This window comes from Trichosurus vulpecula, chromosome 5 (genome assembly GCF_011100635.1).
Source record: "Trichosurus vulpecula isolate mTriVul1 chromosome 5, mTriVul1.pri, whole genome shotgun sequence".
NCBI lineage: Eukaryota > Metazoa > Chordata > Mammalia > Diprotodontia > Phalangeridae > Trichosurus > Trichosurus vulpecula.
The window spans coordinates 57813495-57831558 of record NC_050577.1 but is presented as its reverse complement, the minus strand read 5'-3'; the positions used below and the strand labels follow the sequence as shown (position 1 = coordinate 57831558).

Below are 18064 nucleotides of genomic sequence, written 5' to 3'. Positions count from 1 at the left end.
GGTCTATGTCAGAATCAGGATCTGAACCCCAATCTCTTTGACTCCATGGCTAACTCTTTCTTCACTATGCCATACTTCCCTTCACAAGGGAGAGTTATCTCACAAGGGATATGCATGACAATGAAATTCCTAGAAGTGATGATTCTCTCTCTTTCTTAACTGTGTAGGAAACCCTTGAAAGTGTTTTTAATGAGAAACTTGGGAATAGCATCTTCCAATTTACCTCTTCCTAATTCAAGCCAAATTTGCCTCACTCAGAATTAATAGAAGGAATAGATTCTATCACTTCTTTGAGATCTAATCTAATACTCTCCTTCTGGGAACTCTAAATATATAGCTTTCTCTAAACCTGCTCTATTCCCATCCCTTCCCAATCCACATTCTGCAAAAAAAAAAAGCAAAAACAAACAAACAAAACCTCCTTTTGCATTCATCAACTGAAAAAAGTTCTAAATCCTTCTGGCAGGATTTAGAAAATATGACACATGGCTTGCCCTGAGTTCATCCTTTATAAAACATTGAATTTATTGAAAAGAAAATTCTGGCCTCTCTTCAGCAGAATGCTACTCAATGATGCCATTTTGGTTTGGTAAGCAGAATTGGAATTACACTTTTTGATGTGATTGCAGCTGAATTGCCAATAGACAATTAGTTTAAAAGAGATTTTTCAATTATATGGTGCCTTCCACAAACTCTATCTCAGATGATTAAACACAACAAAAGGAAATTGGACCTAGGAAGGTCCGGGATGCATGCTGTTTCTATAAGGGATCAAAGAATGACAGGTATTTTTACCTCAATTCTAAGGATATATTAGCTAAAACGTATTAAAATATGTCTTTCTAAACCTTCCATCAATGCTATATTTTGATTATATAAGCACTCTTGAATCAATCAGTAAGCATTTATCAAGCACCTATTAAGTGCTGGAGACTGAGTAGGAATACAAATACAAACAATGAAACAATACTTTTTTGTATTGGGGGCATAACGTATATATAAATACATATATACAGAAAAAATACAAAATAAATCCAGGAGAGTAAGAGATTCAGGATGTAAGCCATTGAGGGAGAGGGAAAATCAGATGATACCAAGATTATGAATCTAGAAGAATGGTGGTGGGTTTGGCAACAATAGAGAATTTTGGAAGAGGGCTAAGTTTAGAGGGGCACGATAATGAATCCTGTTTTGGTTATGTTAAGTTTGAGATATCTCTAGGATATCTAGTTTGAGATGTCTAATAGGCAGTTGGTGATATGGGACTGAAGCTCAGGGGAGAGACTGGAGCTTGATATATAGCTCTGTGCATTATCTGCATAGAGTTGATAACTAAACCCATGGTAGCTGATAAAGTGACAGAGTACATAAAAAGAAGAGGGCACAGCATAGAGCCTTGGGTAATACCTACAGTCAGGGCACATGATATAGACTCTGAGTCATCAAAGAAGTTTGAGATGTGTTCAGAAAAGAATCAGGAGGAAAGAGTAATAGGAGAACACCCAGAGAAAAGATAAAACTCAGGGGGAGAGGATAGTCAATTATGTCAAATGTAGCAGAGGAATAAAAAAAGGATGAAGATGAGAAAGACTGTCAGATTTGCCAATTAAGAGATCATTGGTCACTTTAGAGAGAGCCGTTTCAGTTCAGGGATGAAGTCAAAAGTGAGATTACAAGGGATCTAGAGAAATGAGTGAATGGAAAAGAAGTGAATAAAGGAAGTGCAGACAACTGTTTCTAGGAGTATGTCTGAGAAAGGGAGGAGAAATATACAGTAACTTGAAGAGATGGTAGGGACTAGTGGAAGTTTTAAGGATGGGGAGAAATTAGGAGACAACAAGATATTGAACAACGGTGATAAGGGGGGATATTTGAGTGGGGGTGATATGCTGGAGAAGACACTAGGGGATAGGATCAAGGGCAAGGGGAAGGACTCCTTCCTCATCAGAGCCTTGGCAAAAGGAGAAGAGAGTAAGGAACAATTTCAAACAGTTCTGAGATAAAGAGGAGAGAAGTGGGAGTTCATGGGAAAAGTCCTCATTTCTCTCCCCAAATTAAGAGGCAATGTACTCAGCTGAGAGAGTAGGAGGGGGAAAGGTATAGAAAGTTTGAAGAGAGAAGGAAACATCTGAAAGAATTTCTATGGGGACTAAGATAGAGAATTAATTAGAGAAGGATAAATGGCCTGCCTTGCTGATGTGAGGAAATCGTTGAGACCGAGTATCACACGATTTTCATCTAATCGGCAAGATTGTGTGACTTCTTGTCCATTCAAGAGCATGTCAGTTGGAGCAGAGGCAGAGGGTAGTAATAATCTGGGACTGGTGTTTGGTAAGGCAAGGGGACAAGGGGCTGAGCAGAGAGAATGGTACGGAGCTGAACTGGTTAACTGTAAGCTTGAGACTGGGGGTGGTGGAAAGGGAAATCAGAGCAGGGGTAACAGCTTCAATGTATTAAGGGTTAGAGGAACTGGAGATTTCAGTGGGAGACATTAGGTCCAGGAGGGGTGAGTCAGAGGGACAGACAGAATGACAAGAGGTTGTGGTCAGGTAGGAAAAACATTGGAAGAGCCTTTCTACTTCCGTATTTATGATCTTTATCTCCTGGATGAAGAAACTGAGGCTCAAAGACTCAGAAATTGCCCAGTCATGGCCAGGATGTGTCCGAGACAAATCTTGCACTTAAGTCTTCTGGATGCCAAGGTCCACGCTCTATCCACCTATGCCACCTACTGACTTTTAAGATCCCAGGATCATAAAGACAGAGCTGGAAGTTATTTTAGAGGCCATCAAGTCTAGCCTCCTCCAGCTTAAAGACTGCTAGAAGGGGTTGCAGGATCTGCTCAAGGTCACACAAATATGGAATGTTAGAAGTGGGTTTTGAACACATGTCCTTGGCCCCTAAATCCAATATTTTTCAGTACATCATGGTATAGCAGAGTCCAGGAAAAGATTCCAATTTGGTCTCAGCCGGAAAGAGCTAAAATTAATGAATTTACAGGGACTGTACATTAACACAATTGAAATGAAAATAAATCACTTGGGTATTCCCTGTTGCCACACTTAAGGCTGTGCTTTTTGGTATGATGACTCACGCAATTACTGTTTAACTCATCTGCTTACGTGAGTGTCCTTTCTTGAATTAAGAGCATATGGTTTCTCAAATAATGAAAAAAAAAACTCCAATAAAATTATCAGATGAAAAATAATCCAGCAGGTTAAAGGTTTCAGTCTCTGAGACTGTGGATGAATACAACTTTTCCTTTAGGCTATGTTTTGAGAAAAAAATTGATAAATGAAATGTTGCTGATTATTTAAATGATATAGACAGCTAGGTGGCACAGTGGATAGAGCATAGATGGGCCTATAGTCAGGAAGACCTGAGTTCAGATCTAGCCTCAGACACCTACTAGTTATGTGACTCTGGGCAAATCACTTAACCTCTATTTGCCTCAGTTTCCTCATCTGTAAAATGGGGATAATAGCGCCTACCTCCCAGGGTTATTGTGAGGTTCAAAGGAGATAATAATTTTAAAGCTTTTAGCACAGTGCCTGGCATACAGGGCGCATTATCTAAATGCTAGCTGATTATTATTACATATTAAAAACCCGGAACTAATTTTTAAGCATGCTTTCCTCAAGTATGTGACTTGCCTTACAATTTTTCATTTGATCAATAAAACCTTGAGGTCAGGAGATACCTATCTTAGAAATTCTGCTTGTTTCTCAGCGCAATGTGTATGCTTAATATTCATGCAACATTTATACGGTAGATATTTCTTCAGAATAATTCTGGCAACTTATATTTAGCTTCCCGAGAATATTCATAAGGAATCACAGGTTATTTTTTTAAACCTGGCAAACGATCTGAATGAAAGTGACCAAAGGCACAAATGGATTGCATTCATTTATGAATATTCCCAGTATACTCATGTCTGATAAAGCTATGTAGATCATTTTATAATTATAGGGGTTTTAACAGTGAATTGAAACTACCTCTCATAACCATAGTGACTCATTGATTGGCCAAAACCCAACAAAACCAAAAGCAAACAAATGTCAAAGCTTAATATGATTAGGAAACAGTTAATTCATATATGTGTTAACATTTAAAGAAGAGGGCTTGTTATGTGGAAGAAATTTTCTTTCTTCCAGAACAAGTCATTAAGAAATAAAATCATCCCCCATTCTCCCCTCCTTCTACATAAACAACTAAAAAAGGGAATCAGTTTCTAATAGCCCTAGGCCAAAAGTCCAAAATTCATCCCTTAACTCAGGTTTGCTACTTAACAGTTAACCAAACTCTCACAGTACCATTAGGGAGACTTGGATCCATTAGATTTTTCAGAGCCTGAATTAGTGAGTTATTGATTTATCAAATTACTAATGAATCAGAAATATAATTACTGAAATTCAGTGCTAAAGCCTTATAGCTAAATCATTAACAACATAGAATAGGAATTTAGCCATGAATTTTGAAAAATGTACATTTTTTGCATTGTAAAATATAAGCACTAATTTAAAAAAAGCTTCATCAATGAGGAAAAATATTGGCTCTATCTTAGCAGAGTTTATTAAACACAGGAAACCAATCTAAACCTTTAAAAACAGCAGTTCACAATATGTTTTAACAATCTCAAAAAATTGCTAAAACCCTTGAAAAGGTTCATTTCAGATTTTATGTACATCTAGGTCAAGGATTAATGGTTAATTGTTCCATGTTAAAATTTAAGCATATAGAAATGTGAACTTTTCCATAATTCTGAGGATTAGGGGCATTGTAATACACTGATTCTATCAAATTTTAATATATTATCACTTTAAAAATAGTCTTAGGGAACGTTCACGCTGACAGTTTACTAATTCTAGGCATATGTGTTAAAGAAAATTATCTGATAGAACATGACATTTCCAATTCAGTTACCTGACAGAGAAAGAAAGCATTATGTTTTGTTCTTGCAAAAAATAAATTAATTTTCTCAGGGACCATGAGAGAATGTTAAATGTATCACTGAATGAAGAAAAAGGTCCGAACATGCACAAATGTTTTGCACAATTCTTATCAAGCACAGTATCATGAATCCAGACAACTTTAAAGATATAAGCACAATCTCAATACTATTAAATGAGATGCCTATTGAAGAGACCTGATTGATATTTACATTCTAACCATGTTGCCAAACATGTCCACATGAGCATCAGATCTGAAAACAGGCTGTTTGCTTAATAAGTTTTTAAACGGGCAAATCCTTCATGGTCAACTTAAAAAAAAAACAACCCCAACAACAACAAAAAGCCTTAAAACTTGGCGTCAACTAACTTTTAGGCGTGAACTCATGAGCAAAAAAGCTGTTTCTTACCGCTTCGGAGTCCTCATGGCCATAAAGGTACATGCTTTCAGACTCCTTATTTCAGTTTTCCTGTTTGTCCACAAAAGACTGCTCCCAAGGGAGACTAAGCTGCGATATTTTAGCGATTGTCCTTTCCACAGCTGGAATCCAGAGCAATGTGTTTCCACGCTTGCAATGCTTTTAAAATATATTCTCAGACACACAAAGATACAAACTGTTGCTGCCAACAGTCAAGGAAATGATAGCCTGGTGAGCTGATTGAGTCTTCCAAATCAAACAACCACCATTTTGGTCCTTTCGGGGTGTTTTATTAATCCATTACTAGAAATAAAATTGTAAAGCGAGAGCAAAGGCTAGTCTGGGGGTAGAGGGCACTCATTCAAGGTTCTGCTAGATGAGTTAATCACATGTTGCCTATCTACAAGCTGATTGGATCTTAGGGAAAGGAAGAAAATATTCTAGTAACCTAAGCGATGTTGACAGAATTCAATGATGAAAAATCATTTCCTTTCTCTTTCTGTGCATGGCAGCATATTTTCTGTATGAATTTAAAAGGAGTTTGGGGAAATTCAATGCCATTCAGAAAAAAATCAATAAAAATTAAATAGCATGTTAATTTGCAAAGAAAACAAACCCCCCTTTAAAAAAAATCTCTTCTGGTAGTTTCTTACCAGATTATTAACTTTTAACAGAAATGATTTCTGCATATTTCTTTGTTTCTCAGTATTTCTTTCACGTTGGGAAGAAGATACGTGGGAAGGTTGGCAAAGATATCGGTTAATGGGGGCTGATAACCACGATGATCTAATGGGGAACAATGTAACACTTGACAACTCCCAGGTACAGTACAACAAAGAGATCACACCTCAACTGTCTCAACATTAGGATCCAGGAAAAAGAATTCAGAACAATATTTCATTTTCCTACCATCGTGATACAAAATGCTTTTACCATACATAACCATATTAATGGATGAGTTGTTATTTCTCATGTATTTCCTAACGGCTAAAGCTGTTAAGAGATGGGACGGGCAGCTGCTCAGGGCATTCCCCATCACTACACGTCTTCATGCAGATCCTCGAGGAGAATCTTTTGAGATATTAGAGAGGATTGTTGGACTAGATGGCCATGGTGGTTCTTAAGATTTTTATTAGTCTGTGGAAAGACTTAAGAGGTGGAGGGGAGGATGTGGCTAACTGGCTTTTAAGTGGATGATATCCCAAATTCCTGATTTTTGCCCAATCTTCCATCCAATCTCTCAGGTTCTTAAACTCAGTATTGTATTGGACTGCTCATTTTCCCTCACCCCAGGTCAAGAAACAATTGTTAAGTATTGACTATGTACCAGGAATGGTGCCAAGTGCTGAAGATACAAATTAAGGGAAAAACAATTTCTGCCTTTAAGGAGTTCACAACCTAATGGGAGAGACAACGTGTAAATAACTTTCGGGGGGGGGGAGGGAGAGGGAGATAGGGAGGGAAGAGAAGAGAAGAGAAAAGAAAAGAGAGAGAGAAGTGAAAGAGAGAGAGAGCTCCAACAATAGAATGAACTGAAGTTAGTTTCAGGAGGGAGGCACTATCATGCAGGGGGAATGGGAAAGGCTTCTTGTAGAAGGTGGGATTTTATTTGAGACTTGAGGGAGGCCAGGGGAGCTGGGATGTGGATATAAGGAGGAAGAATTCCAGGCATGGTGGACAGCCAGGGAAAGTGCTCAGGGTCAGGAGACAGGGTATTTGGTTTGAGGAGGCCAGCGTCACTGTATTGCATATTATGTGGAAAGGAATAACATTTAATAAGACTGGAAAGGCAGTCAGAAATCAAATTATGAAATACTTTAAAAGTCAAAGGGAGGATTTTATATTTGATCCTGTATGCAATTAGGAGCCAATAGAGTTTATTGAGTAGGAGGTGACATGATCAGACCTGTGCTTTAGGGAGGTAAATTTGACATGAGACAGAAAGACCAACCAGCAGGCTATTGTGGTAGTCCAGGTGTGAGGTGATAAGGTCCTGTACCAGGGTGGTGGCACTATTAGAAGAGAGAAGGGAGACTATGTGAAAGATGTTTCAAAGGTATAATCAACAGGATTTAGCAATGGTTTGAATGTGCAAGTGAGGCAGAACGAGGAACCTCCAATGCTACCTAGGATGCCACCATGCTGGGATTGGGAGGCTGGTGGTGTTCTCAACAGTAATGGAGAAATTGAGAAGAGGTGAGGGTTTGGGGGGAAAGATAATGAGTTAAACTTTAGACATAGTAAATTTAAGATGTCTATGAGACATCTACTTTGAGATATCTAATAGGCAGTTGAATATACAAGATTAGAGGTCGGGAGAGAGGTTAAGTCTGATTAAATAGGTCTGAGAATCATTGAATCTATGTGGGCTGATGTGATCACTAACTGCAATAGTATTGAGGAAGGAAAGAAGAGAAGTAGATTTAGGACAGACCTTCAGGGGACAATCATAGTTAGGATAGGACCTGGATGAAGATCCAACTAAGGAGACTGAGAAGAAGCAAGCAGTTAGGTAGAAGGAGAAATAAGAGAGAGCAGTGACCCACAGAGAAGAGAGTATCAAAAGGAGAAAAGACTGCAGAGGTCAAGGATGATGAGGATTTGGATAAGGCCATTAGATTTAGTGATTAAGAGATCACTATTAATTTCGAAGAGAGGAGTTTCATTTGAATGATAATTAGAAGCCAGAATGTAGAGAGTTTGGAAGAGAGAGGAAAGGAAGTAAGGACAGCCTTCTCAAATAGTGTAGCCACAGAAGAGGAGAGGCAAAAGATGATAACTAAAGGGAATAGATAGATCCCTTGGAATTAGGGTTAGAGCCCCAACACTAATGCCATATGTGGAATTAGTCTTGTGGGATTCCTCTTTTCCTTCATGATACAAGTTAACCACCAACTTCTATCAATCAACAAATACTTTTTAAGGATCTAATATTTACTCCGCTGCTATGTGAAGCCTTTCCTGATCTCTTTAAATGTTAGTACCTTTCCTGCCACACTATCTTCTAATAACATGGATTTTACAGACTGCTTGAGCTTTGCAGGACCAGAGTCACGGAAGCTGAAGTGAATGCCAGAATTAACCCTTTCAAACAGTCAATCACCTAATTGCCACAAGATCAGATTCCTCAGCTACATTTGAAACACAGAGATAACACGTCCTATTAACTTTATATGGAAAGAACTTGGAATCTTCCATTTTCTCTCTGTGACACTGGTTTTTGGGCCCTATGTTGACGATGTGATAGCTAGCATCCATATGGTGCCTACTGTGTGCCAGGCACTATGCTAACTGCTTTACAAATATCTTATTTGATCTTCACAACAACCCTATTATTATCCTCCATTTCACTAGTTAGGAAACTGGCAGACTGAGGTTAAGTGACTTGCCCAGGGTCACACAGCTAGCAGATATTTGAGAATGAATTTGAATTCAGGTCTTCCTGAGCCCATTGCTCTATTCACTGCACCACCTAGCTGCCTTTTTAATACCCTTAACCCTCCAGATCAACAAGAGATGGTCTCCTAGCTTTCTTAAGGGGAAATTACCCCAGCCTATGTAAAATATGTGTCATTCCTATATACCATGGATCTAGTGATAAGCAAAATCATGAGTTAGGTTACAGTAGTTAAGAAGGAACAAGTAACAGAATGTCAGGCTGGACAAAGAGGGAACTCCAATTGGAGGGCTCAACTTGTCTTTGGACTAATATAACTTTATTTCCAGATGGCTCCAACTCCAGTTTTCTTCTACTGGAAAGTAAGGCACTGAACAACAACAACAAATTATTATTCCACTCCTCCAAAATGGCTCCGATTGGCATGGTTTTCTTAGTCGTAGTTATTAGAGCCAGAGTCAGGAGGAAATAGACTGGAGTCCTTACTGTTCCTGCCACAGAACACTCCACTTCCTCTGTGCCTGGAATTTTCTCCCTCCTTGTCTCTCTGCCTCTTGGCTTCCTTCAAGTCTCACCTCCAGCAAGCTTCCTTTCCCAGTCCTTCTTAACCGTAGGGCCTTCCCTCTGAGACTATTCTTAATGTATCCTCCATGTAACTTTATTTGCACATAGTTATTTGCACATTGTCTCCCCCACCAGACCATAAGCTCCTTAAGATGAGGGCTTTTTGGCCTTTCTTTGAATACTAAGTGGTTAGTACGGTGCATGGCACATACAAGGTCCTTAGTAAAAGCTGGGTGATTGATTTGGATGGATGATTAAATTTATCTAAAAAGTCTCCAACCTCTTTCTAATGATCCTGCATGCCACTGACAGCTAAGCCTCCCTAACACGATATTCTTCTGTTCATGTCAAAAAAACTGACCCTGGCATTTAAAGACCACTAGGTTCTGAGGCTTATTTCACACTAATCTGCTTCATCTACTACGTCTTTCAGTCAAACTGGGTGACTCGCTTTTCTTCTGAATAGGTACCATGCTTTCCCACCTTCACCTCTTTGCTTATACTCTTCCCTATATTTAGGATAACTTGTCCCCATTGCCTCCTGACATCTTACTTCTTTTACAAGGCGTGGCTCAAATTCAGCTTCTTTCAGGAGGCCTTTTCTAATTTCCTCAGCTATAAGTGAACTCTTTTTCTTCATCTGATATCATTATATTTCTCCTGATCTCATCCTTATGGAATAATCATACTTTAATTTGCATTCTATTTATCTCTGTCCATGTCAGGTCACTCCTACAACAAGAACCCTGAGAGCAGAGACCTTTTTGTTTTAATCTTTGTAACCCCTAGTACCTTGAATAAAGAAAACACTTCATCAATGTCTGCTGAGCAATGAAACGGCATATTTTTTAACCACAGTATTTAACTAACCTCCAACTATTCCAGAGAAATAGGAGACTACTTAGAATTTTAAACTCTGCCCCCCACCCTGACAATTTTGTTCATCAGGGGAACCTTTGTAACTACTTTCTATTACTAATGGCTATCAGAAGTAATTAAAAAACAGGACATTTACGCTTTGATCATGCCTAGAGAGATTTATTGCTTTTACTAGAAATAACTTTGTGTATAATCTTTCATCATAATGCCTCTGGGAAGACAAACAGAAAATCCATGGATATCATTGTCAAAGTTAATAGACTAAACAGACATTATTTGATAAACATAAAGCCTGAAACTTCAATGTAATGGTATGGGAATCTTTTCTTTTTTTCTTCCCAAGACATAATATGGAGATCAAAGCCAAAATGTACAAATCAACTTCAGATTAATGAGAAATGTCAACAGTTTAAATACTTGGAAGGACTTCTTACTATATAATCCTTCGGGGAGAGGTGTTCTTTCTTATCTTAAAATTTTTTTTTTGTTTTTGTTTTGCCTTTTTTTTTAAAAAGCCCTTACTATGCTTCTTTCAATCCACTAATTCCTTTTGACTGAACTGACAGTAAGTAAAATAACTAAAAAGAAGAGAGACAAGAACATACTTATTTCACATAGCAAGGTTTGTAAACTGAAATTAGCCTAGTACATTGTTATAACAAACTTACCTGTGATTGTTAAAAAGGCATATAAAGTGAATTCAGAATTATAGCTCTATTTTTGTTTCCATTCTTTTTACCCACAATATAGGGTAGTTAAATTGTGACCATTTCTATTATGATCGAGTGATGATTTTCCATAATCCCCAATAAACAAAGAAAGAACTGTCATTACCCTTTCCATTTATTTGAGGAACTCATCTTTCCCTCCTGCCAAACAGCTTATAACATTTCACGAATGGGTAATTTTACCCTACTGAAGAAAATGCTACAATTTACAAATTAGCTACAGTCAACACAAGACCTAAAAGATGAAGTTCTGCCTTTAGGTTCTCCTGTGTAGCAGCCATTAACTTAAATGCATTTATTTATTTTTCTCAGCAGATGAGCCTGATGACTAATATGTTTATTTCTTATCTTACAAATTGTTGAAATCAAAGATAATGTCCTTTTAAGAAAAGAATTTACTAGGTAGATGACTGTTAACTAATGTTTCACTTCATCATTATTTGGTAAAGTATTTTGCTGAGGTGCCATAGTTTTAAGATACTCTTCCGGGTCTCCACAAAGCAATTAAAAATCCACTTGGGGAAAATGATGGTACTAAAATTATTCATTCGTGCAAGGAAGATCCAGTCCCTACCATGTGTAAGGCACTGTGCTACATGACTGGAACATAAAAGCTGAAAAACAACATATTCTCTGCCCTCATAGAACTTATAACTTATTGAAGGACAGGGAGGAGAATATCACACAGTGGTACAGCAGGAAAAAAAAAACCTTGGTATTAGAATCAGAACATGAGTTCACATTTTTAGCATTGTCAGCCATGTCACTTTCTGGATGTCAATTTCTTCATGAGAAAAAGAAGGTGGATTAGTGACCTATAAGATCTCTTGCAGATCTAAATCCTATAATCCAAAGTATAATTTTTTTAGGGGCAAAGGAGAGATTCAGACAGGGTGACCTAGGTAAATTTGAGGAAGGATCTAGTGTTTTCACCTGAGTAGAGGTTAAGGGCCATGGGAGTGGTGATGTCAATGATACATTTATGGATTAAAAAAACAAAAAAAATCTAGCCAAAAAATAGTGAATGGAACTCTTGGAATGCTTTTAAGCCATGTAGTTGCTTATCATTCACTTACTTGGTTAGTTTTATTACACAATTTATCATCACTACTGGTTTCTATTTCAAGGGTCTCCATGATAACGTTAGCTGGTAAGCAAGTTCCACAAATAAAGAACATATGTACAAAGGTGCCATGTGTTATCTTCATGGCTGTACAAGATAAAACAATCATGTTCTCTCCATGCTGGGAGAATTAATCTGCCTGGATGCCATTCTTTCCTTGGCTTTACAGAGGGGCCATGTGATGCTACATGGTGTAAGAATCACATCAACTCACACAGTTGGAAAGATAACACGCAGCCCAACTGAATCAGAGAGGTGCCATCTTTTTATAAGGATGAGAAGGCAAATAGAATAAAGCATGCATGGCTATTAAAATGTACTTTGAGGATGAAAGCTGTCTTTCCTTTGGATCCAACGTTTTTTTTTCTTTAGGTGAATAAGAACAAACCAACCTAGTGCAGCCCAGAAACTACAATGAACACAGAGAAGAATTGAATCTGTAGAAATAGCATCCTTGTCTCCTGTAAGCAGGTCACTTTTTGTATTTAATTGAATTGACTAGCCTTGAAGAACCAGTAGGAGGGAGCAGAATTGGAAATTTTTCTCTCTCCATTTTAACCACCACCTCTCTTTATGCTTTCATATCTTCTAGGCTTCAAAGAAATAGTGATAGTCATGTGAGTGTATTCTGAAATGTGTTGTTGTACCCATGGGGAAAAGAGCAATTAAAAACTTCATTTAAAAGGGGGGTACTTGGTGAATTTGTAAGAAGTCTCCATTTTTCATAGAGTCTTGGTAGGAATCCAGATCTGACCTCTTACAGGACTTTGAAGCAGTTTCTGACTTAAGAGTACAGGAACAGAAATAAGTCATGCAAGAAATTTTTTTTTTTTTTAAGATTAACTAAAGAACATTTATTGTATTTTCTACTAAGCCTTTGAATTTTGAGGACCTAACTAAATTCTGGAAAATCCTCACACAGAAGGGTGAGTACAGTGAACATTATAAGCAGATATGAACAGCTGGAAGAACTGTAACCAAGTGCTAACTGACCAAAGAGAAATTTTCAGCTACTTCTTCGTAAAAAAGAAAAAGAAAGTAGGGAGGGCCAGGGGCTTCAGATTGAATGAGACAAAAATCTTCTAATACATTCGACCTTGGCTAGATTGTAACAAAATGGACAAGAAATTTAAAGTTGCATAACTATAAGAAAGAGATTCTCATCATTTTTGTATATTTTGTTTTTGTTCTTTGCGAAGACACTAAGAAGATTTACTACAGAAAGCAATTCTAATGCAAGAATAATTGAAAATATAAAAACATTCCTCTGGGCTCTTCTGGACTTACTTTGCAAAGTAGTAAATTAATAAAAGCAGTAAGGTGATACTACGAATGATCTCAACAATGGTTGTTGTATGTGACTCTTTGTGACCTTATTTGGGGTTTTCTTGGCAAAGATACAGGAGTGGTTTTCCATTTGCTTCTCCAGCCCATTTTACAGATGAGGAAAATGAGGCCTACTGGGTTAAGTGACTTGCCCAGGGTTGCACAGCTCATGTCTGAGGTTGGATTTGAAATTGGCTCTTTGTAACTCCAGGCCTAGTGCACTGAACCACTTAGCTGCTGTCAAGAATAGATGTTCCTAAAGAAACTTTGTAAAGCAAATCTTGCATTTAGCTGACCATTTAATGCATTGAGAATATGAAATTGCAGAGATATATAAAGTCATGATACTCAGAGCAAGAAATAGAGAGTACTGTTCTGCTTACCCAAACACCTTTCTTGTCTTTCACCACTTAATTTATTCCTGAATGAATTGTGGTCTAATATGTATTTCAACTGGATAAAGAGAAATACTTGTCTAAAAGAAGGATGCTTACTTTTACTAAAACTCAAGAGAAGTACTATGAATTGTTGCTAAAAAAATTGGATTATCAACAGATCTTTGGGGATGGAAAAATAAGTGGCATGTCTTTGGCAAATATCTACACATTGCACTCATAGATATTAAATGAGAATTCTTTTGTCCTTTAAAAATGCTGGTAAAGCTACCTGGGCAAAACTCCAAATTCTTGTTGCTATTTTAAGGTATATAGGCGCATTTTTAAAATGACATTTTATTTTTAAATAGGTCATCATAGAAGAAAATCATTTTAATGAAAAGGCCCCATTCATTTATTGTCTGATCAACATCCAAATAAGGGCCTGAGTGCAGATACTACTTTCAGAGCTTACCATATTCTAAGCTATGGGGAGACTGCAAGACACATTAGTTATGGTTGCAAGGAGGAGCAGGAGGAGGAGAAGGGTAGGGAGAAGGATAATAAACTTGTAGTTGAGTGTGTTGGGGTTGGCAAGACTGTTGTTTGGCTCTTTCAGTCATGTCTGACCCTTCATGACCCCATTTGGGGTTTTCTTGGCAGAGATACTGGAGTCGTTTGACATTTCCTTCTAAATCTCATTTTACAGATGAAAAACTGAGGCAAACAAGTTTAAGTGATTTGCCCAGGGTCACACAGCTAGGAAGTATCTGAGCTTGGATTTGTACTCAGGAAGACGAGGCTTCCTGATTCCAAGCCTTGTGTTCTATCCGCTGTGCTACAATAGCTGGGTAGAGATAGGTTATAGGTAGTAAGTATTTGTAATATAAATTACAAAGAGGATAGAAATGAATTTAAAACATGAATTAACTTTCTGTTTACTCTGATGTAACAGATTTAAGATTAAACAAAAAAAATAAACATTTGGGTCTGGATTTTGCAGGGGGAGGAGCTGATAAGGTTGTCTAAATGCCCAAAGACTTTGGAGGGTAGGCAGGCAGGCTGTTGACCCCATCTACTGCAGGGAGGACTAGCAAACAAAATATTTTTGCATCTCTTTGGAGGAGCTTAAACGTGCATGGAACCTGTAAGGCTTCAGACCCAAAGGTATGGAAGGGAGCTGCGAGAATAATGTGGGGGAGGGGGAGAGGGGAAAGAAATGTAGAGCAGAGACAATGGTGAAGCTTGAGAGTTTCAGTCCCAGGCAGTGGAAATTCTCTTTCCTTTGTGTGACAGGCCACCAAGAGCTTTGAGGCTTTACTACGGCAAATGTATCATTTTTGAAGAATCCACAACATTGTGAACATAATTTGACATGGGCAACCTACTCCAATCTGCTTGTAGCCACCAAGTGCTTTGAAATTCTCCTTTGGGTCATTTGTAATTTTTATTTTTTTGAGATCATAGTGTTGTACCAGAAGCGAGCGAGACACACCACAGAGTATAAGTTTTAAGTGGAGAATTAATTAGCCGGCGGCCATTGGGGTACAGCACTACAAATCAATGGCAATGTGTTGGGGTGATGGCTTGGCTTATATAGGATATGGGGGTACAGAGTGGGGGGGGAACAGGAACAAAGGTCCTGGCTGATCAAAAGATTCAGTCAGGTTATCATACTAGTGGGATAATCTCATTTACATTCCTTGGTGGAGTCACGGAGCCCCAGGGATATCTGCTAGAAAGGGTCTGCCAGGTTATCCTTCAGTGGGATGGTCCTATCTATTGACATTCCTTGGTGGAGTCATGGAGTCCCAGGGGGTTTGCTAAATGCCAAAGATATCTGAGTCCATTCTTTCTGGGGGTGCTTGTCAGTAGCTAGGGGTTTCTCGGGGGTTCCTAATTTTCCTTGTATTTCCTTGTATTACAAATATCTATTGTTGGAAGAGACCTCTGAGACCATCTAGTCTGCCTTCTTCATTTATGATAATGATAATGATAGCTAGCATTAATATAGCTCTTTAAGGTTCGAAAAGTGATTTAAAAATATTATTGCATTTTGTCCTCACAACAACCCTGTGAGGTCTTGAGAAACTGAGGCATAGGCATAAGGAAACTGAGGCACGCAGAGCTTAAGTCACTTGTCCAGGGTCTCATGGATAGTGTCAGAGATCACATTTGAGCTCCTCCTAACTCCAGGTGCAATGTTCTTTCTTCTGGGCCACCTAGTTACTCTTTTCAATTGACCAGTTAAATGACTTGCCCAAGGTTACTTATTTAAAATTGGAGGAAGGATTTGAACCCAGATCGTCTGCATAGGTCAGTTCTTCTAAGGGAGGTAATGTAAAACAGGGCAGCTAGACGGTTCAGTGGATAGAGCAATGGGGGCTTGGAATCAGGAAGACTTATCTTTCCTGCCAAACTACCTTCTATTTAACTGTTTTGGATTTATTTGTATTCTCTTTATAGGGTCAGCTGGATGGTGCAGTGCAAAGAGCACTGGGCCTGGAGTTAGGAAGACCTGAGTTCAAATCCAGTCTCAGACACTCACTAGCTATGTGACCCTGGGCAAGTCATTTAACCCTGTTTGCTTCAGTTTCCTCATCAGTAAAATGAGCTAGAGAAAGAAATGGCTGATCACCCCAGTATCTTTGCTAATACAAAAACCCCAAATGGAGTCACAAAGATTCACACATGACAGAAATGACTGAACACCACCACCAACAAACGCACAGTAAGTCTGGAAAGATAGGTTTGTGAAAGACAAACTAAAGAATTTTTTTTAACCTCAGTGGAAATAGGGAGCCACAGGTGCTTTTGCGTAAGGGAGGGACATGTTAAATCTCTGCGTTGGGGATTTCACTTTGTCACCATGAGGAGGAAGGATTTGGGAGGGGACAAACCGGAGTTAAGGCGACCAACTGGAAGCCTTAGAAATATTTCAGGAAACAGATGGTAAAGTCCTGCCCTAGGGCAACGGCTGTGATCACAGAGCAAGGGGGATGAAACGAGAGACATTGTGAAAATACAGTCGACAAACCTCGGTAACTGTTTGGATACGGTAAGTGAGGGAGAGTGAAGTATAAAAGGGTGACTGAGGAAGTAAACTGCATTCAACAGAAATGAGGTTAAAAGGGGAAGGTTTTGAGGAAAAGATACTGAATTCTGTTTTGGATATGATGAATGGAAGTAATTGTGGATATCTACCTGGAGAACAGAAGACTTCAGGGGCATGTGGCAGCTGTCATCATATATCTAAATGACAGTCCTACGGAGGAGGGTTCAGACTCATTCTGCCTGGCCCCAGAGGACAGAACAATGCACAGTGAGGCAAACTTTGGCATAATGTGAGGAAATGTCAAAACGACTTCCTAAAAATTAGATCTATGCAAAAGAGTAATGGGCAGCCTCAAAAGAGGATGTCTGGAAGTCTTCAACTAAAGACTGGATGTCTGTCTATTTACTGTGTTGTAATGACCGTTATTGTTCAGCTATGAGATGGGCTAGATGACCTCTGAAATGGCTTTTTGTTCTGAAATCTGTGACAACTTCTATGGGTTTTGTGTTGACATTTATTAGGCCTTTGACCCTGGGCAACTCAGTTCTCCCCCTTTGAGCATCAATTATATATGTAAAATGCTCAATTCCTGTCCTGATATATGTATATGTATATATATACATATATATATATATATAAAATGCATATATATACATATATATGTTATGTAAACAAGGGCAAACCCTTTACCTTCTATGCTGTAGGCAACTAAGATGACAATTAATAGGTAAGTTGATGATTTGTATCCAAGGAAGGGATTTCTATGCTATGGCAAAAGAACATGAGGAAGGCCCTCAACACGTAATATGGAACCCTTGTGGGGAATTTAATAGAAGACATGAAGGAGAATCTCAAAGGATGGGCAGGCATGGACATGGACGGGTTACGATCTCCATCTTTAGACTGCATCCTCACATTGACAAGATCACAGATTTACTGGACTATATTAATGGCCTAATTCAATGAGATTTTCATGCCAGAACTTGGGCAATATTTGTTTTCATCTACTTTGGTTTTTCCAATGTATACTGTTAGACCCATGCTTCTCCTATTTCTATGGATTTCACTGTGGAGTACTTGTAGTATTCTATGTTGGTTTTGATGTAAATAATAGAATGCCATCTAGTAATGGAAGCTTTTGGAGAACCTCACAACCAATGATAAATCTTTGTTTAGGTCTTATCTTCCATGACTTTGATGTACCCTTTTGACGTACATACATAACTTTGTTTTTCACACTGATGTCAACA

The 18064-nt window shown here is 38.4% G+C and overlaps 1 protein-coding gene across 2 annotated transcripts in view; it reads right to left on the bottom strand.

The window, feature by feature from the left end:
• CACNB2 (calcium voltage-gated channel auxiliary subunit beta 2) overlaps nt 1-18064 on the bottom strand; it is a 178256-nt gene that overhangs the window by 145839 nt on the left and 14353 nt on the right. The window contains exon 1 of one of the 2 annotated variants that reach the window (XM_036759213.1): nt 5360-5603. The exons of the other annotated variant lie outside the window; for it this stretch is intronic. Within the exon in view, the coding sequence (XP_036615108.1) occupies nt 5360-5392 (33 nt within the window). The 5' untranslated portion in view covers nt 5393-5603. Of the gene's footprint in view, nt 1-5359; nt 5604-18064 lie in introns of those variants that run through there. 2 annotated transcript variants of the gene reach the window in all.